The following is a 21,262-nucleotide window of genomic DNA, read 5'->3' on the forward strand; positions in this document are numbered from 1 at the left end:
TTAGGGGAGAATATTTTAATGAATAACTTTCAAGTTACCTACCAGTGTCCAATTTGAAGCATCTCTGGCACGGTACCGAATGTTATATTTCAGTCTGTCGAAAGGTTTTTCAATAGGGTTGGTCCATGACACTTTTAAGATACTTGATATTTCCTTAGAATTGCTGACTGTTACATTATGTGGAGGAAGGAGTTGCACTAAAGAACAAAATAAAATCTCGGTAATCATGACTTTTTACTTTTATAACTTAAACAACTGTACTTTTACAGCGCTTACTTCCTTCCACTTCATCCATTTATTTTTCCCATGTTAATAATAATAATGATAATGATAATAGTTAGCACTTACATAAGGTTTTAAAGTTTGCAAAGCACTTTATGACTATCACCTCATTTTATCGTCATAACTACTTTGAGAGGTAGGCACTTTTATTATTACCCTCATTTTACAGTTGAGGAAATTGAGGAAGCAGAAGTGAAGTGACTTGCCCAAGGTCACAAGTGGTAAGTGTCTAAGGTCAGATTTTGAACTTGGGTCTTCCTGGCACCAGGCTCAATGCTTTATTCACTGCTTCTAACTAGCAGCAAATGTCCAATGAGAAAGGCCTCCAAAGTTATATATCAATTGGTTTACTTGATAAATTATGATTTTTCCACCAGAAATTAAAATCAAGAAATTGTTTCCTAATATTTAAGTTTATAATTACCAATATCGATGGGATCAAAATTGATACGATCAGATGAAACATTCCCAAGGGCATTTGTAGCTACTACCCAGACATCCATATTGACATAAACCACAACCATATCAACTATGCATGAGTTATTTACATTGGGTGGTGGAATGCAATCTGTCAGCTGCCGTGTTGGCCTAAACATAAAACACAGAAACATTAATTAAGAGCAGGTTTTTAAGACACAAGCACTTAAATACAAAAATACACCTGAAAACTAAAATAATTATAATAAACTAATCACTAAAAATCACAGCTAATAAAAAATTTACCTAGAAAGCCTCTCCAAAATTAACTTGCATTCCTTGCATTTGGAAATGGGAAAATACATATTGTTTTCATCTTCTGAACAGTTTTACTCTTGTAAGTCTTACTATATATTCACACTTCCTCTCCATGCCAATCCTTTCATTTTTATAAAAATTGAAGAGGATTTTCCTACACACATTATTTGTTTTTTCTATTTGCTGTTTTCAAACACAAATCATAGTAAATAAGACTCTTCTAGGCAAAATCAAAGCATATTAAGAGTAGAAAGCATTGTTGAGTTCATTTTGATCATTTTCTAAACATGTTTTGTCCTTGGCTAAGTGGGATAAAAGGCTAAATGAAACGAATATCTTAAATCCTTCTATTGGCTGGGATGGATGGAAGGGAGAGGGGAAAGAATCAGCATTTTTTCCTTTATGCATTCCAAGTTACCTCTTACTTTATGTCTACCTCCCTCCTATCTCCCCTGAGCTCTGGGATTCTCCAATACACCTTCACAGATATTAATACTCTAAATCAGAAATGCGGATGCATATGAAATCCTAACTATAAATGCCATTGCCACTATCCATCTATAAGCAGAGATTTTTAACCTGGGGTCTGTGAACTTAAAACAAATTTTTTTTTATAATTCTATTTCAATATATTTTCAATTTGGTTTCTTTTGTAATTCTATATGTGGTATCTTATGCATTTAAAAACATTATTCTGAGAAGAGATACAGGCTTCACTAGACTGCAAAAGGGGTCCATCACACAAAAGGTTAAGAACCCCTGACTGTAGTCTTGGAAATGTCATTTAAACTCTCTGGGTATGTTTCCTATCTATAAAAGGAGGAAGCTGAAATAATGGCAGCTAACATCCCTTTCCAATGCTAAAATTGCATGATTTTTTTTTCAATTGTTTTTAAAACATGCCCTCCTCTCTCTCCTTTCTACAAGGAAAAAGACTTCATTTTGCGTCTTTTGTTTAACTGAAACAACTACTCAAGAAGAGATCTGAAGAGATCTAGAGTTGAATAACTTTACCATTGAAAAGTATCACTGGTTCTTTAGCAACAGGGAGTCCAAATCTCAAGTAGCATCCACATTTTTTTAAATTCTGCCCTTTCAAAAATCTCTGAGTTGGATAGCTTTGCTGGTCCCCTCCATCTCTAAATCTATGATCTATTTTATAAAACCTATTTAAAATGTCTTATTAGAAAAATTAGGAAGAAATTAAATGAGTAAAAATAACATGAGTTGAGCTTTCAACTAATTGCATTTTCCAAATATATTAGAAAACAGACTCCACTTGAGCACAGGATCTGAAAACATGTCCTTTCACCCTTTCTTCCTAAAATGGAACAAAAAAAGGTCAAAAGCAAAACTTATTCTCAAGCATGAAATACAAAAAAGTTAAAAATTCAAGGAAAAAAGTCTACTTAAATTTTTATTTTGACATTGTTGCTCCCTAACAAGAAAAAATAAAACTTCCTATCTAGGATTATTTTACAAAGCTAACATCCAAACTATTTCACAAAGCAACTTACCATTCTGACTTTAAAACATACGTTGTCTCCAAATGTGTTTCCTTTCCGGGGTCCCACTGACACTTCATGCTACTTTGACCATTTACAATGCAACTCAAATTTTTTGGTTTCTCTGGAGGCCCTATATAAAAAATAGCATTTATTAAGGCAAATGCTTCATCAAACATTGAATTATATGTTGTCACTTTCACCTAGAGCCTAAATTACGAGAAAATATATACAAAGAAACGTTGTGGCAAAAGGTACCAGCAAAGAAAGGATCAGTTGTTTTAAAGTCAATTGTTTTTAAATTTAAAGGCTCTGACTTTTCCAGCTAGTGAGTCATGTTTCCTCTGAGCAAATATCTATATTGTAACCATATTCCTAAATCTTTACTGACTACAATTTATTTCTTAATATATTTCAACAAAACAACTTTCATTTCTAATTAAAAGCTGATGAGCTGGAATAGTATGGGTAAGAATGATGTGGATGAATGAAATCAAATCTTAAATCTCCTTGTATTTTATACATCAGTATCAGTCAGTTTAAAATAAATTGATAATATTTAGCAATTTAGTGGCAATGCTGACTTGTATCTCCACTGGAGGAAAAAACCAAACATCAAAATAGTTAATGGCAAAACAGGAAGATGAAGAAGAAATAACTGTGGGTGGGAAAATGTTAAGAGGCTTTAGTAACCCACAAACCTGATTATTAAGGTCAAGGAAGGTGAGCTTGGTTATGTTTAGTTGAATGAACCTGAAGTACTTCTTCAAACACTCATGGAAACTTATCTTTTCTGATTCTCAAGGATGCATTTTATAGCAATTCATATGGATTAGAATTCTGCTACTAAAGTTTCAGCAGCAAGGTTATTTTCTGTTGAGCCTAACATCTACACTTAGTTTCTCATAATTTGACCACCTTAATACACAGTGTTTTGGGCTATCAGACTCAGAGTGAAGTTGCTGCCAATGCCTTTCCATTTCCCGTGTCTTTGGTGATTTAAGATCTTCCTCTATGGCTTTTAATTTTTCTTTCTATCTCCATTCCAAGGTTAATATAAGTAGGGTCAGTCTTAATAGTGGGCAGAGCAGAGAGGCAACTGAGAGACACTTTAAAACGCCTCTGCTGTTCAAAAAATGGCTCCTTCTTTGGCCTGATGAGAAAGCATAAATTGCAGAGATTTAGTCTTCTGGATCTTGAAGTCTTTGAAAATCACAAGATCACACATAAGTGGCTTTGGAAGTCATTTAATTATCTCATTTTATCTTCTAAGGAGACTGAGCCCCTGTAAGTGGAAGGAAAGTGGATCTCAGTTATTATTTCTTGGGGTGTAATTTCCCAGGATCCATGGCCATAATGATCTCCTGTTCCCAGGTATTTTGCCTTGCCGGTCAGGTGCTGAGTCATGTAGGTTTTCATGGGGTTCTTTATGGCACTCAGCCAATCAGGTGCCAAGCAGTATATATTTGGGGGATTTTTTTTTTTGCCTTGGGGCTTGCTCATGAGGAAGAATGCTTAGCCTGACTGGCTGTTATTAGGGCTCCCCCTCCGCCCACATGAACCCAGATGTTTAGGTGATGTACGTAAATAGTTGTGTTATTCTATTAAGACAGTTGGAGCCCTGTCTATTGGATCTAATTTCTCTACGTCTCTCTGCTTTTAGGAATTGATTTTCTCCACTTTCAGGGTGCTGACCTTTCCCCCCGAACTAGTGGATGGTGTTAGTCTCTCTTGGGTAACATATCTTTCTGTACTGTTAAAATTAAAGTAAGATTATTAACCCCTTTGAAGCTGTCTCTCCTTTATAAAAGCAGATCAAGAACCTGTGTTAGCAGGTATGGTTGCTAATACAGCCCCAGAGAGGGTAAACAACTTGCCTGATGTCAGAGAGATAGATAGTAACTGGAAGAGTTGGGGTTTGAACTAAGGTCCTCTGACTTTCTATCTGTCTTGAGGCTACCTCCCTTCACTTGTGATACTGTTGTCCTCCCTAATACCTTACTAAAAGGTAAATCTACCCGGGATCACAGTAGCATAAGGATTTGGCTAATATCTTACAAGTACTTGAGAAAATAAGAGGAAGACAGTAAAGGGTGCTGTGTGATTTGCTGTTCCAGAAACAGCACTGTGTTTTTGAGAAAGTGTGAAGGTAAAACATGAGACCAAATCAGGGTGAAGATGTAAAGGGAAGAAAGAAACTAGAATGCTCATCTGGAATGAATTGTGATGACAGAAACATGGCTGGCCTGTGAGTCAGAGCAGGTGGTCTAGCCCCCATCCTGCAAAGGTATGCTGGTAAAAACTAACACCTGTCTTCCTGGGGAGGAAAAATGTATGCATGACCTATTTAAGACTAACCTATACTAACATTTTCCCCATAAGTTTTTAAATTTTAGACAATCAAGAAAACAGTAACTCAAGCCCTGATTTGTAGAGTTTTCCAGTTTTTTGAGGTGTAAATGCTCACACTGAAAACTGAACAAGTGGCTTCCTCAAACTGATCCAAGCTGACTCCAACAAACCACTGTGGTCTTTCCACTTATTAGTTATGGATCCTTAAGCCACTTTCCCCTTGTGTCCCTCTCTTGGCTACAAAATGAGAAGACTGTACTACGCAATCTTTAAAGTTCCATACTTCAAGTTATGAAACATCTGTAGTGCAGCATAGCAATAATACCTCATTTTGGCAGAGAGGTGACCATGGATTCTCAAAGTTTATGCCAGGAGAAGGCAGATACTGGCAAGTATGACCAAGCTGGAAAAGCTTTCGATATGGGCCCATCTACAGGATGCATGTCCATTCTCTAAAGACAGACTTCGACCCTGGTTCTCATAATCCAGATGTATGGTCTGATACTAAGCCTGTCCCTGCTGCTGCCTAGAAGAATCTATTAGGGACAGTATTCTACCAGCACAGCCTTGAAAAAGTCATCTCTGTATCATGAAGAGAAAGAGGGCTTTAGTGGTTAGTATTAACCAAAAAAAGGGGAAAAAACTCAGTATCAATAAAATTAAAGTTAAATTTTAAAAGATATAGGTATACTTACAGCCCACTCTGATTTGGATTCCATAAATAGTCTGTTCAATCTGTTCATATAGTAAAATGTTGCATGTTAGTAGACCACCTAATGAAGACACATCTTCCAAAGTAACACTGGCAGCTGTTCTATTTAGGACAGTATATTGTTCTTTAGGAACACGAGTGTCTTTTATTTTCCAGAAAATTTGATTAGCATTTAAGTGGTGATCACTCAAATACTGTTCATCTAAAACACAAGTCGCTGTGAAAGTGGTATTAGGAGCTATAACTGGAGATTCTGGGACAATGTGACCCCATGGTTTTAAAATTCCACCTTAAAAGGAAACAAAATAGAATATATTATGAATCAAACATGTTTTGTAGAAAATAATCACATTTTTTTCAGTTTTTGGAAAACCTACTTATCTGAAATAGGGCAGACTCGATAGTGATGACTAGTAATAGGATAACTTGTTTTGGTCATTAGATCCAAGATAATCCTACCATGATTATTCTTTGTTTTGTTGTCCTTACCACCTTGTCCCGATTTTTCTTGGAGTCCTCTCAGGGAGAGAACCTTCTGTATTTGTTTCATAAAACAACTATTGTCCTAGGCCAAAAAATGCCTTTCCCTCACATAGCTCCTATATATCCATTCTCCTTTCCCTAGGTCTATACAAGATCTCTATTCAGCATCAGTGAAAATCTGTAGTGGTAACCAGGGTTCTGCTTGGACTAGGCCCAAAGCCAAGTACTCTCTGAGGTGAACGCTACATTGATCTTAACCTAAATAGAAGGGTACGTTTTCTGAGGACTAAGTCATGGGGTGAGCTATTAAGTATATGATCTCCACTCTCCTTTCCCTTCACCAGTTTGTAACAAGCTCGCCAATTGAGAACTAAAAGAATGTTTAATAACCCCCGGGGGAGTTATGAGATTGCCTGGGCTGTGCTGCTCCTAAGAAAACCTGCCTGCTCAAAATTTCCCTGGCTTCTCTAAGAGAAGGGGCAACAAGTAACAACCTATGAAGTGCCAGGCACTGTGCTATGCAATTCCCATTACTATTTGGGGGCACATCATTATTAGACCTTACTCCCAACTGGTACTGCTACTCAAGACATTCCCTATAAAGCTGGCTTTTATTTTTTAAGCTTTCTTATCATAAGCTAAGGTACGTGAAAGCTGAAAACTTTCTCTTCCTTAGGAGCCTCAGTAGGAGGCATTTTGAAAGAAAAAGAAACTGCCTGCTGCAGGCTTGTAGTCAGGCTCAGCAGCCCTATCTTTACTCCTTTCAACCACTCTTGCCATCAAGAAATGTTTTTAACAAGTATGACTGAAAAGGGTGATGGGTCAGTCACATAAAAAGGATGAGACAGCTGTGGCACAAGGGTAACTTCAGGTTAAAAGAAAAAAAGGAAGTTCTTCCTTTATGGAAGATCTGTGGAAAAACATAGATAAAGACTGTGTGGGATGAAAAGTCCTTGAGAAGCTGGGGATGCAAACTGCAAAGGTGGATGGGAACAAGGATGAAATAATAGATTTAACATTCCAAAGTACTCAAGTATCCTCACAAGTGATTAAATGTGATAACGTTTGTAAAGCTTTGAGCACAGAGTATGAGCTATATAAAATGGTAGCTATTATCTTGGGTGCAGGCACATGACACAGTGGATGGAGCACAGGACCTAGAGTCCGGAAGACCTGAATTCAAGTCCCAACTCAGACACTCACAAGCTGTGTGACCCTGGAAATATCTGTTTGCCTCAGTTTCATCTGTAAAATGGGGATAACAATAGCACTCACCTTGCTCAAATGAGGTAATATTTGTAAAAGCACTTAGCACAGTGCCGGGCACACAGTAGGTGCTACATAAATGTTAACTATTAATTATTTAATAATTATTAATATAAAAATTAATTAACTATTAATTACTATTGTCATTTGTTTCATCCAGTTTTATGGAAGATGAGTGCCCCTGGGTTCCTCTAGGTCTCATTCTCCTAGGTATATATGGATTACTTTTTGGGAAAGCAAATATCCCACTATGGACTGAAATCCTTCTCTTTATGTACCAGCCATATGCCAAGTCTGGGGAAAGTGTCTTTTTCAATGTCACTGGAGTTCATCTTTAGTTTGATTATAATAGTCACAATCTTGTCCCCACTCTCCTAGTACCTAGCACAGTAAGGCCTACTGTGTCCGTGACATATTCAGCCTCTTTTCACTTATCTTAGCTCTTTGTCAGTTGTGAACATTACCCCACAGACCTGAGACCCTTTCTCCTGAGACCTGTCCACTGTTCTTCCCCTTGCTTAGGCAGCTACATACCAGCAGATGTATGTATACTAGAGGCTTTGCCACTGTCTCCTTGAAGGTTCCCTTTTCAAAACCCAGAGTGCAAATTTGCAATTCTCATTATTAGCACAAAACTGCATGCTGTTATCATTATCACTGTCGTGGAGGTAGTAACCAATTCACACTAACAGGGGCTGGAGGGATCTCTTAAGATGAATGGTTCTAGCAGTAAATATAAGCCACAAGTTTAGAATTTTAGAGCTGAAATGCTTTTTTAAAAAAATGTAGCACACTGGAAGCAGAACACATTAAAATGAAGCTGATATCAGGAGATGATAGAAGCATAAAAAACAGTACTACAAAAACACAAAAGTCTGGGGCCATTTGGTATAAGGACAGTAGTTATTCAGGGAATCATTGTATACAGTACAACTGTTGTTCATGATGACCGTAAGTCATCAAAAAATTTTAAACTATAGTTTATGAAGGGAGGGACATATATAATACATTTTATAAATGTATCTACTGAAAATTCATTTATGTGGAATACCTCATTTTGAATAAGGACTCTTCTTTCTCTCAGTCAATTTTAAATTAACTTTTTTTCCCCTGAGTATCTCTTCCCCTCCCTTATTAAGCTAGAGTATCTGAGATGTCATATAGCTATGAACCCTTCTACCATCACAACTATTCCCTTTGGGCTGGTCAATCTATTAGCCCCCACGTCTCAAATATATTAACCATAGGTGTTTCTAGAGGAGGCATACTTCTATCATAACGGTACCAATCAGAAGCTCCTAAACCACAGATAAAGCTGTGTTATGTTTTTATTTTCTAACTCCTTCTTTTCTTATGCTCCTAACCTTTGCTCCTTTCCACTCCTTCCTTTTCCCCCTATTTTTTTCATCTTTCCTTCTTTTTCCTTATGTAGGGTCACCACAAACTGCTGATTGCTTTTAGGTCTGTGGAGATGGTTGATCCCTGTTCTGCAGGACCCATATGACTCCTGATAGAAAAGCATTCTTTTCCCTGTGTTCAGCCACACTTTTAGCTCCTCCTACACAGAGACATAAGAATAAGGTGAGATCTCTTCTACTGATACTCAATAATTACTGTTTCAGACTACTGTGCAGTAATGCATGTGGACAATGATTAGTTTTTCTGATGTGAACTCACCAAGCAGACATATTAAAATATGGAATACAGGGTCAAAGAATTTCCTTTTTGTTGGTAATTGCCTACTAATAATGGCCATTAAGAACTATTTTATTAATAATGCCTGAACTTGGCCAAGCTCAAGTACTACCTACTACATGAAATGTTTCCTGATCCCTCTAAGGTCCTTTCCCTCCCGAAATTACATTTTAAATTTATTTCTTATTATTTACTGTAGCACTCCTGGTAATGTCAATTTCTTGTGGGCAGAGGCTATTTCACTTGTCAACGTAACCCCAATGCCTAGTAGAGTGCTTTGCACGTAGCATGTACTTAATTCTGTAAATAAAGTTATATTCAAGGGGCATCACTATGGCCGTAACACCCCAAAGAACAGTCATAACATTTAATTGTATACTGTTTTTATACTATGACTCTTACCTCCTACTGAATCACTGGTGAGGAAAATAAACAAAGCTTGCACTATCCAAGTCCATAAAGCCAACATCTTGTATAGATTCCTGTAAGAAAACATGCAGATTACTATACTAAAATTTTACTTTTATAAGGAACTATAGTCATTTTAAATATAAACTCTAGAATTCTAAAATTTTGTTTTTCTGCTGACAGCTATTGCCTAAAAGTAAAACAAAAAACCTCCACAAATGAGAAATGTAAAACAGAGCTTTAAGTCTTGCAGGATGTTTCCTTCCACTCCATCGCCCCATTAAATTTATGGCTATATCAAATATTCAGGCCACTAGGTGGCCCAAGTGGATAGAGTATTGGATAGAGTTCAAATTGGGCAAATCACTTAACCTCTCTCTACCTCAGTTTCCTCCAAAGTAAAATGAGGATAATGATAGTACCTGCCTTGCAGGGTTGTTGAGAGGATCAAATGAGGGAACATTTATAAAGCATTTAGCACTATATAAAGTGGAGCTATTACTGTTGTTGCCATTGTTTTATTCTGGATTTGCAGAATGAAAACTCTGAGGTTAAGGGAATGTGGGGAATATCAAGGTCTACATACATATGTACACACTAAGCTAAGAAATTAGATATGTCTATGGGACCTAGTCCCATAAAGTTGTGCATCCTACACTGAAACATCCTGTTGCCTAATTATTAAAAACATATGACTTCGTTGGATTAGGTGTTATTACTAGCTTCATCTATTCAACACTTATTTATGAATCTTAAAACAATGAAAAATGCTATCACAGAAGGTGTATTTGGCTTGTGGCCAGTTTGCTGACTGCCTTCTCTCTTCGTTGCCAAACCTAGGGGTATAACTCATTCTATTTTATTGCCTTAAAATGAGGATGGGAGAGAGAGGTTAGAAAATGTTCAACATATCTACAAAAAAAGACAGCACGGGTTTACCACCTTACCACATCTTAAACCCTATGGTCCCTGACTACCAGCTATCTATCTGCTTCTATATATCATTAATTTAATAGCTTGTTTAATTGATGCTTATTAAGTAGACCACAAAATAAATTTAATTGTGAACTCATCTTAGAAAGAAAAAAGGGAATGCAGTTAATATTTTGCTAAAGATTACACCTAGATTATACACTGTCTCTGAGGCAATATTTATGTCAATGAAGATTCCAAGGTCTCTTAAGCAAATAAAGGATGCATTTAAGAAAAATGCTATCCATTTCCAGAGAAGGAAGTGATAGAGTCCAAATACAGATCAAAGCATAGTTTTTTTAACTTTCTTGAGTTTTTTTTTTTGGGGGGGGAGGTCTATGTTTTCTTTTATAACATGACTAATATGGAATGTTTTGCATGATTGTACATGTATAATCTATATCAAATTGCTTGCCTTCTCAATGAGGGGGGTGGGGTGCAGAGGGAGAGAATTTGGAATTCAAAATTTTGAAGGCAAATGTTGAAAATTGTTTTTACATGTAACTGGGGAAAAATAAAATACAAAAAAAGAATGCATTTCAATGCTACAGAATTATTTCATTTTTTCAATGAAAAATTAATAAGAAATAAAATTGCATTACAATGAAGCATTTTATGTCATAAGGCTATTTCTACATCCTGGTGCATATAACTTGCTTTTGTGGGTAATAACTATGTTTAGCAAAAAAATAATCTTATTGCAAAAAGATAATATTCAATCTTCTACCTTTCTTTTTTGGATACTTGTTCCCTCTGGGAATTCATTCATTCTCTGTATTTCAACTTCAATCATCTCCACTTCCTCTTTTCTCAACCCTTATGAACTGCATTCTAACCACTATTCGACTAAAACTGCTCTCTCAAAAGTTATCAATGAACCCTTCATTGACAAATTCGGTCCTCACCCTTCCTTTTTGCAGTTTCTGACACTGTTGAGCACTCTCTTCTCCTTGGGCTTCCTGACCTGCTTTCTCTGGATTTCTCTTCTACTTGTTTAGCTACTCCTCAGTCTTCTTTTGCTAGATCATCACCTCTGTCTCATCCTCTTAACTGTGGGTGTACCCTGAGGCTGTGTCCTGGGCCCTCTTTTCTTCTCCATGTGACTTCATCAGCTCCCCATATAATCCTCTCTATGTGGATGACTCTTAAATCCATATTCTCATTTTAGCCTCTCCTGAGCTCCACTTCTCCATCACCAACTGCCTACTGGGCATTTCCAACCAGAAATCTGGTAGTCATCTCAAACTTACCATGTCCAGAAGAGCAGCTTTCCTCCTCCAAAATCTGTTCTTCCCTCTCCCCAATTTCCCTATTTCTTCTGGGGGATACCATCATCCTTCCTATCTCCAAGGTTCTCAACCCTGACATTCTCTCTGACTCCCCCCTCTCCATCACATAGTCAATCATTTGCCAAGCCTTGTTGATTCTATCTCCATAAAATCTCTTGCATCTGTCCCTTTCTCTCTACTCACAGGACCACCACACTGGTTCAAGTCTTTTATCACCTCTCTTCTGGACAAGTGGCTGCCTGTCTCCAATCCCTCCCTCTATAATCCAACTCTAACACAGCTACCAAAGTGTTGTCAAAGGCCTAACCATGCCAATCCAGTACTCAAAAAAAAAGTTCTGGTAGCTTCCTATCGCCTTTAGGATAAAAATAAAAACTCCTCTGGTATTCAAAGCCTTTAAATAATATGGCTCAATCCTACCTTTCGTGGCTTATTACTCTAGTACTATACTCCATCCTACATTGTCAGCATACTAGACTGTTTTCTGTATGCAACATGGCATGTCCTGTCTCCACATCTATATCTGAACTGCCCTCCTTCTTTAGCTCTGACTTAAAATCTTCCTTTAAAGCTCAGTTCAAATGTCATCTCTGAAATGAGGCCTTTCTTGATTCTTCCAGCCATTATTATCTTCTCTAAAGGTACCTTCAGATTTTGAGAGCACGGACTCTTGTTTTTGTTTCTGTGTTTCTAGTACCTACAATATAGAACTATATATGCTTTAAGAGAAGGCACTTAATAAATGCTTATGGGTGGATTAACAAAATCTCTTTATGATGATGACTCTAAAATCTACTTCTTAGCTTAGCCAAGAAAGGTTTCATACCCTTTCTAGCCAGAGTTAAGGGATTCCCACAACAAATTCCCCTCTAGTTTTTCCTTGGCTTTTCTGGTGTTTAAAAGCATCATCATTTTTGCCTGTCCTGAGCTAATTATAGGAGACATTTTAGAATCAAAAGAACTTTTTAATATACAGATTGCTCAGCTAAAATAAACAGATAAGATATAATATTAAAGAAAAATAATGTGTTAAAGGATTAGATTCCATCCCAGAGTGTCCCACTTTAGCTTCTGTGTTAAGTTTTGTTCATGTGTACCTTTCTTCCTCCTTCTTTTGTTTTTTTAAAGCCCTGGATAATACTTGGAGACAAACTAAGTAGAGAGAATTTATTGATTTAATATTGTGTTGCAGACACTGTGCCAGTCTCTAAACATTTAGTTAGGCATTGGAATCTGCTATAAGGATGCCTGCTAATAAAACTCATTTGTCAATTTTGAATCTGCAATGACATAGGAAAACACAATAGCATTTTAAGATAGCTGACAAGAAAATATCAACTATTAATCATCTGGGAAGAATGAAAGATAAAAGGGAAAAGGGCATTGACACTACAGTCTGTGGACTTGGTTGTTCAAGTCCTTCCTCTAAGATGTTAGGCAAGTTACTTAACCTCTGTGGACCTCAGTTTTTTTATTTATAAATTGTGAAGACTAGAGTAGAAGCCTCCATAGTCCCTCCCATTTCTAAATATGTGATCCTATGATTATCCAGACTTGGCTCATTTTTTTTTCTAGTTGGTAATACCCATGGTAATATTCTACTTAAATACTTGCCTTCTTGACTCCTCTTTCTATTAACAGTGCACAAAGCTTAATCATTTTTGTTTTCCTTTTGTCCCTTCTATTTTAAACTTATATTGCCTGGTATTATTTATTTTAATAGGGAAGAATGACTCAACTCTGAAATATCATCATTTGGCAATTCCTCTATTAATGGGGGAAAAGAGAGTTGAGGGGCTTTCCAGTTAAGATGGAGAAATGTGAAAGAGGAGCCCAGCTTTCCCACATATACCACAACTATCTAAAAAAGGTAACCAATAGAGCAATGATCAAGAGAATTGAAACAAAACACAAGTAAACCCTTCACCCAGTTGAGGACTGTATAAAAAGGCAGCTTGAAGCCTGCAGATGTGGGGAGAGGGTGGTGCTTGAGAAGCTAGCTTGAGCCCAGGCAAATGGAGACAAAAAAGCCTGTGGATCTTCTAAAGAGAGGATGCTTTGGTGGGGGTGGGAGGGCAAGAAAGACAGCACTAATTCTGGTAACTGGGGCCTAAACTCTAAATTAAGGGGTTCTGTGACAAGGGCTATAATCAAGAGTTTACATCCTCAAAGGAGAAGGAAATATTTATTGTGCCTTTTAACTATCTTAAAATTTTAAGGGTCAGTAAGGGAACAAAATGGGAGAGAAGCTCAGGCCTGGATTCCTACTGCCACCTGTCCCCAGATAGAAAAAGAATATCCTAGGAATGGGGAGGAAAGAGCATAGAGGAGAAAAATTATTCTAACAGGAGACTGGGGGAGTGGGTATCCCATGGACCTTATATTTTTCTGACTAAGGCAAGGGAAGATTAAAAAAAAAACCTAATTGTAGTAATAAAATAAACAGGGGATAAGGCCAAGAGAGGGTATAAAGTTGGAGATGGGATAGACACAAACTACAACCATAGAAGGCTGGTTATGAAAGCAAGGGAGCAAAGGGGAAGCGGGGGAAGACGAAGAACAGTTCAAGAGCCAGTGATCTGGATTGGTATTAGATTCTTCTGAACAATATAACTTAAAGACATTGTGCTGATTACACTTCCCACTACTGTCCAACTTTTTTCCTTCTAAATAATGGAGTGGAGAATGAAGAAAAAATTTTTTAACAGGACAAGGAAAGCAAAACAAATCTAATGATCATAACTATGAATGGGATAAACTCACCCATAAATAGAAGGTTAGAGAATCATAATTTTTGAGTTGGAAGGTATCTTTACAGATGAGGAAACAGAGGTGCACAGATGTTAAATGTCTTGTCCAAGATCATGCAGTAAGTGGTAGAGCCAGAACTTAAACCCAGTTTCTTTTACTCCAAATCCTGGACCTTTTCTGCTGTACCACAATATCTAGAAAAAGGATCAGAAAGCAAATCCAATAATTTGTTCATATGAAATACACTTAAAATCAGATTTGTTTTGGGCTAAAATGAAGAGGTGGAATAGAACTCATACCCCAACCAAATTTTTAAAAAAGGGAGTAAATAATAAACATTTCAGACAAGGGAAAAATAGTCATTATCAAAAGAAATAAGCAAGGGGTTTACATAATATATAAAGGCACCACAGATTAAAACCACCCCCATCAATACTAAATATATACATGCACTGAATGGCATAGCATCTAAACACTTAAAAGAAAAGCTAATCAAACTACAGGAAGGTCAAGACAATAGAACAAATGTTCTAAACAATGCCTTCAACATGCCTCCATTAGGCACAGAAAAATATAACAAAGATAAACAAGAGAGAAGCTAAGATCTAGACAGAATATTAGAAAAATCAAATGACAGAACCTAAACGAGAATCTTCGGGAATACACAATTTCAGTATTGCACTACTTTACAAAAACGAAACATGTACTTGGGCATAAAGCATTCAAAAACAAATACAAAAATGCAGAAATAATAAATGCATTCTTTATAAATCAATAAAATCATATATAATAACACATATATGAAGAAAGGATTCAGAATTAAATGAAGATTAAATATTGTAAACCTAAAGAATAACTTGCTTTAAAGAACAAATAATAGAAATATGTTACTATATTGAAGAAACAACATAAACTTTGTGGGGTATACATAAAATGGTGTAGAGGATTTATATCTTTAAGCACATCATCAAAACAGAGAATGATAAGACCAATGAATTAAACATATAAGTAAAGAGACTAAGGAACTAACAAATAAAAGCATAAAAGTAGAAATCCTGAAAATCAGAGGTAAAGTAGAAAACAAAAAGATTGTATGATGATAAAAGCTGTTTAAAAAGAATGCAATGGATAAACAATTAGAGGTAGATTTTTAAAAAAATTATCAAAATAACAAATGATAAGGAGTTCACAACGTAAATAAAGGAAATAAAGTAAATTGTCAGAAACTATTATAGCCAATTATATGCCTTATAAGTCACTCTAATTGTCTAGTGCACAATTGCTTAAGTAGGCAATTCATTTTGATATACCAGCATTACTTCAAATTCAACATATTCAAAACTGAAGTTACCATAGAATCTGAGGTTTGGAAAAATCCTCAAGGATCATTTAGTTCAACCCCAATCTGGAACAAGCATCTCTGTAGCTATACCCTACCCCTTTCCCTCCACAGGCCACCATCTAGCTTTTACTTGAACACCTCCATTGAGAGGGTCCATTGGGGAACACCTTTAATTGTTAAACTATTCTTTATATCAATTCATCAGCCTTTCTTTAACTTCCACCTATTGGTTTTAGATCTGCCCTCTGGGCCAAATGAAATGAATCTCTCTTCCACTACATGACAATCCATTAAATACAGGAATATTATTATCACTTTTACCATTCCTTCAAGCCTTCTCTTACTCAAGCTATAAAATTCTAATATCTTTAACCATTTTTCAATGTGTCATGGTTTCAAGTCCTTTTTACCATCCTGACTGCCCTTCTCTGAACCTGCTCTGGCTTGGCAATGCTCTTCCTAAAATGCAATGCATCAAATTAGAAACAATAATCCAGATATGGTCTAATCAGGGCAGGGTACTATATGATTATGACTATCTGCATTTTAGGCACTATTTTTCTCTTAATAAACTTGCTGTAAGGATATGATTATGAGGATAGATCTTTGATTATGAGAACAATCATCCTGTCGTAAGAGAGGTTTTGAGTGACAGACACAGCTTTCTACTCCACACTTTGTTTAGCTGTTGAGATCAAAATTTGAGCATGGTTTTCTGACTGGAGTACAGGTTGGGGATATCTGTAGGAGCAGAATCAGGGACTTGTCTAAACCTTGCTGACAGAGTTTTGGGACCTTGGATGTATTAATGTCTATTGTCACAAATTTTTCAGCTAATGGCTATAGGATCCCAGCCAGGCACATGGTTACTTAGGAATATAATGGTAGGAACTATCTCTTTGTCATGAACTCCTCTGGAAAAGGCAATAAACATAAAGTATCTTTTCCAAGCGATATATTAAAAAAAGATACTAATTTAGACAAAATTTTTAGTATATGGTTTCTGACAACTAGATGAAAGCAGATTAGATAGGCCTCTAAATGGTTAAGTGGTAAGCACCTTGAGAGTTGGGTTTGTCTTATTATCTCTGTGTTTCCAGAACCTAATGGAATACTTTGTATGCAACAATTATTTGTTGACTATCTCATCTAGTTTTATAATTTGAGAATTCCTAACAATGCCAGTAATTTCTAAATATGGATTTTCTGAAAGAGAACATCTAAAATAATTGCTGAGATGTGACTTAGGTTAATTTCCAGTTTTCTTTTAGAATCAGATTTTTAAAGTGTGAAGTATTAGCAGACATTAGCTTCATTTATATATCTTACCTAACAAACTAACAGATCTAAATTTTGTATATTCAATGTCCTTAATGATCATCAAAAATTATTGTATATATTATGAGGAGGGGGGAGTTAGGTGGTTCAGTGGATAAAGTGCCAGGTCTTAAGTCAGAAAGACTCATCTTTCTGAGTTAAAATCTGGCCTCAAACACTTACTAGTTGTGTGACCCTGGGCAAGTCACTTAACCCTGTTTGTCTCAGTTTCCTCATCTATAAAATGAGGTAGAGACAGAAATGACAAACCAATCTAGTATCTTTGCCAAGAACACCCTAAATAGGGTCATGAAGAACTGGACACGACTGAAACAATCAAACAACTGCGAGGAAAACTGAACTCTTTAAGAACTGTAAGAGACCTCGGACATCATTCATTTTCAAGATGAAGACAGAGCCCAGAAAGATAAAAGCATTGCCCACATTTCCATGGCAGTTAGCAGCAGAGGCAGAGCTGGAAGAAATATTTCTTGACATCCAATCTAGTTCTCTTTTATATAAAGATAACGAAAACCTGTATTCAGTATTCATTGTGGCAAATATTTTAAAATAAGCATAAAATATCACAATTCAAGATCAGGATATCAAAGTAAGCCATGCATGATAAAATTCCTGTTCTGCTCAGGAATGCTGTTTCTAAATTAGCTTTTAATAGTATTTCTTAAAATCATAGGTTCAGAGTAGGAAGGGACCTAACAGGTCTTGGAGGCTAACTCCCTCACATTACAGATAAAGAAACCAAGGCTCAGAAAGGTTAAGTGTCCAGTACTCCAGTAATATGTAACCCTGCCCCTTAAAACTTAACTCCATGTTATTCTAAGAAAACTGAATCAATATAACATAGCACTGACAATAATACAGACACAAATAATTTAACTGAGCTGAGGGGAAAAAACCCACCCCAGAAATGGGTATTTTTCGACTCCCCTGCTAGTATAGTCAATCAACAAGCTTCTAGAAACACCTACAATACATCAGACATGATACTAATTGCTGTACATACAAAGAAAGGTTAAAATCCCTGCCGTCAAGAAGCTAACAACCTAATGACCTATGTACAAACAAAATATATACAAGATAAATTGGAGATGAAGAGCAGAGGGAAGGCACTAAGTAGTATTAAGAGGGCTTGGGAATAGCTTCTTGGAGAAGGGCTTTCCAGGGACCCGGGATAGCCAGTGAAAAGGGCAGGGTTGGGAAACAGAGTGTGTTTTGTGAGGAAAAGCACAAGTCCAGTGTCAATAGATCACAAAGTACAAGGCAGGAGGTAAGTTGTAAGAAGACTAGAAAGCTAGGAAGGGGCAGGTCGTGCAAGGCTTTATAAGCCAAACAAAAAATTTTATATTTGATCCTAGAGGGAATAGGGAGCTACTGGAACTGACTGAAAGGTCAGACTTAGGCTTGAGGAAGATCAATTTGACAGCAGAATGGAAGACAGACCAGAGTAGGGAGAGTCTTGAGGCTAGGAGACCAATCAGCAGACTATTGCAATAGTCCAGGTGTGAGGTGATAAGGACCTGCACCAGTGTAGTGTCAGTATCAGAGGAGAGGAGTATATATGGAAGATTATACACACATATAAATAATTGACATGTGCGTATGTACGTGTGTGTGAATCTTTGGCAAATTTTTAAGGATCCACAAACCTTTTAGCACCAAAGGTTCCTTTTGTGAAGAGGTTGTACTAGATGGTTACTAAGGTCCTTTCAAATTCTAATTCTTTAGTTCTTTTGTATTAAAACCTACCCATTAAAAAAGACACCTCTACCAGTCCTGTTCTTTTCACCACAAGCTCCTGATCTCCCTTATCCACTGAGAACTCCATCACAGAGGTTACAAAGGGGGTGGGGGAAGGTGGTTAAAACTTAAGATTTGAAAGATATCTGAAAGATTATTGGGAAATACTGCTACACAGTTCATTTTCCTTTATCACTTCTAACACATCATTTGGGATAAAAACATATTCAGAATTATCCTAAAGTAATTGTAAGACTCAAAATGAACAATTATGGGTTTTAATTCAATGATCAAGCTGCTTCTGTTAGTTTTCCAGTTTGCAATTAAGTAGAAAGTACTACAGATTTACAGAACTAAAATAACTGTGACCATCTCATGTGCTGATCTTAGCCATTAAGTCTCATTGGTGTTGGTACAGCTTCAAGTTGTCAGTCACAACAGACTATATAAAAAACCTAAATCTGCTCTAAAAGATTTATCCTGACCCAGTAATTAGCCACTACAAAATGGGGTAATTTAAAAGGTCCAATGATACTGAATATGTTTCTCCAACTGAATTCCATTTCTACTCCTTAAAGGAAAGGACAGAACCCAAGAGAAAGAGTACTGCAAAACTGTAATGCTTGAGTACACCCTAATATTCCTCAGATGAAAAAGCTCTGCAAGGAGAGTAAAATGCCGTTTTCAAAGCCTCATGTAGGGGGTAGAACAGAAAGCCCCTCTCCCGCTTAATAATAGTGTCTTGGTGGCTATAATAACCTTTAAATTTTAGGTCTCACACCATTAAGTGAGGTGTAAGCCACATTTAATGCAGAACAGTGGAGCCTGTTGCTTTTGGAGCCGCGTACGAAATTAGCTGGCAAAGTATGCGGGTGACTCTGAAATAGGAATGTAAAGGTAGTGTGAACTTGGACGCATCCGGCTGTTGTGGAGATAAAAAATTAAATATAACCACGTCTAGATAAGAAAGTCGGGGGATGAGTGAAGTAGGAAACCTAGAGCGAGAACTAATCCTTCCTTAGGATGAAGTGGTGGTTGATAGAGGAGTAGAGAGCTAACAGAATTTAACAAGGAGAAACCGAGCTGTGTAAAGCTGCTGGGGGGTAGGAAGAGAGTTAGGGGGTTCAGTTCAGGAGGTGCTAATAGGCACTTCTGGGGAGGAAACACATTTGGGGAAGTAGAATGAAGAGGTGGAGATTTGGAAGTAAAGGGATGAGGGGGATTTCCAGGCAAGGAAATCAGAGACTTTATTTATTTTTTTTTTAAGTGAGAGGGCAGAGTCACTCACACCAGCCCCAGACTGCAGTCCCTCTTACATCGAGCCTAAGTCCTATTCACCCCGCCTCTCCTAAGGGCAATGCGGAGCCCCACGCCCGCTTCGCCCTCCCATGTCCCTTATGCAACCAGCAAAACCCCGAATCGCCTCCTCCTCCCCGAAAGTCCCTTACACTGACCAGCCCAAGTCTCCTCCCCCGTCTGTCACACAGCCTGGAGTTACCCTATTTGCTCAGGTTATCCCCCCATCACCTCCGCGGGTCCCCCTTCCCCCCAAACTCGGCCTCTCGGGTCCCCCCTCTCCAGCCCTCCAAGTTTCCCCCTCTCGCCCGGTCTCCCTCCCCAGTACTTTGAGTCCTCCCTCCTCTTCCAGTCCTTCCCTCCCCAGGGCCCCCCGTCTCAGTCCCATCCCCCCGCCCCTCCAGGCCCCCACTCCCGGCCCCGCGGGCCCCCGTCCTCACCAGCGGCCTCGGAGCTTTGCTTCGACTCCGAGCTGGCGCTGCCTCCTCCACCCACCAGCTCCAATTCGGCGGCAGGCCCCGGGCCTGCCCTAGCTCCGGCGGGCAGGGGCGGTCACCACGCCGAGCTCGGGCTTCGCGGCCTCCGGGTCTGTCCGCTCTTGTCTCCCCACCGTCCCCGGGGCGGGCAGGCACGCAGCCGCCCTCCCTTTTCCAGCCCAGGCCCAGTTAACGGCCCCTCCTCGCTCACTCTAGCTCCCAACCCTAGGCCCGGAGCTGCGCGGTCTCTGATTGGCTCCAGCACGGCCGGACGGGCGTGGGCATTGGCCCGCAGGCCGAGGAGGCGGGGCGCTGAGGGGGTGCCTATTCCCGTAACGTCGCTCCAGTTGTCCCGGATTCCAGCGGCGCGCCTGGATTGACAGCCTCTCCCACTCCGCCGGGGGGCCAGCCCCGCCTCCGGGAGCTGAGAGATCGGAATGTTCCATTTTTTATGGAATAACGGGGTAACGAGCGTGAATCGAAGCTTGGGAATTCCCTACTGCGCCTTCCCCCCCCTCCCGTTCTTTTCTTGGCCTTTCCCTTCGAAGCTCCCCAGAGGGACACGTGTGCCTGACTGTGGGCAAATTGAAAGCCTGGGCATAAACCTCGGGGAAAATACAGGC

General features: G+C 38.3%; 1 protein-coding gene across 2 annotated transcripts in view; it reads right to left on the minus strand.

The window, feature by feature from the left end:
* The window catches only part of IL6ST (interleukin 6 signal transducer), a 44,828-nt gene extending 23,790 nt beyond the window's left edge, over window positions 1-21,038 (minus strand). The window contains exons 1-7 of one of the 2 annotated variants that reach the window (XM_036761025.1): window positions 20,604-21,038; window positions 14,463-14,644; window positions 9,433-9,512; window positions 5,570-5,875; window positions 2,535-2,655; window positions 707-870; window positions 43-197 (exon numbers count right to left, since the gene is read on the minus strand). In XM_036761025.1, the coding sequence (XP_036616920.1) occupies window positions 43-197; window positions 707-870; window positions 2,535-2,655; window positions 5,570-5,875; window positions 9,433-9,499 (813 nt within the window). In that variant the 5' untranslated portion in view covers window positions 9,500-9,512; window positions 14,463-14,644; window positions 20,604-21,038. The remainder of the gene's footprint in view (window positions 1-42; window positions 198-706; window positions 871-2,534; window positions 2,656-5,569; window positions 5,876-9,432; window positions 9,513-14,462; window positions 14,645-20,603) is intronic. The other variant, XM_036761032.1, reaches the window with a different exon arrangement.
* Between the last annotated feature and the right edge of the window lie 224 nt (window positions 21,039-21,262).

This window comes from Trichosurus vulpecula, chromosome 1 (assembly GCF_011100635.1).
Source record: "Trichosurus vulpecula isolate mTriVul1 chromosome 1, mTriVul1.pri, whole genome shotgun sequence".
NCBI lineage: Eukaryota > Metazoa > Chordata > Mammalia > Diprotodontia > Phalangeridae > Trichosurus > Trichosurus vulpecula.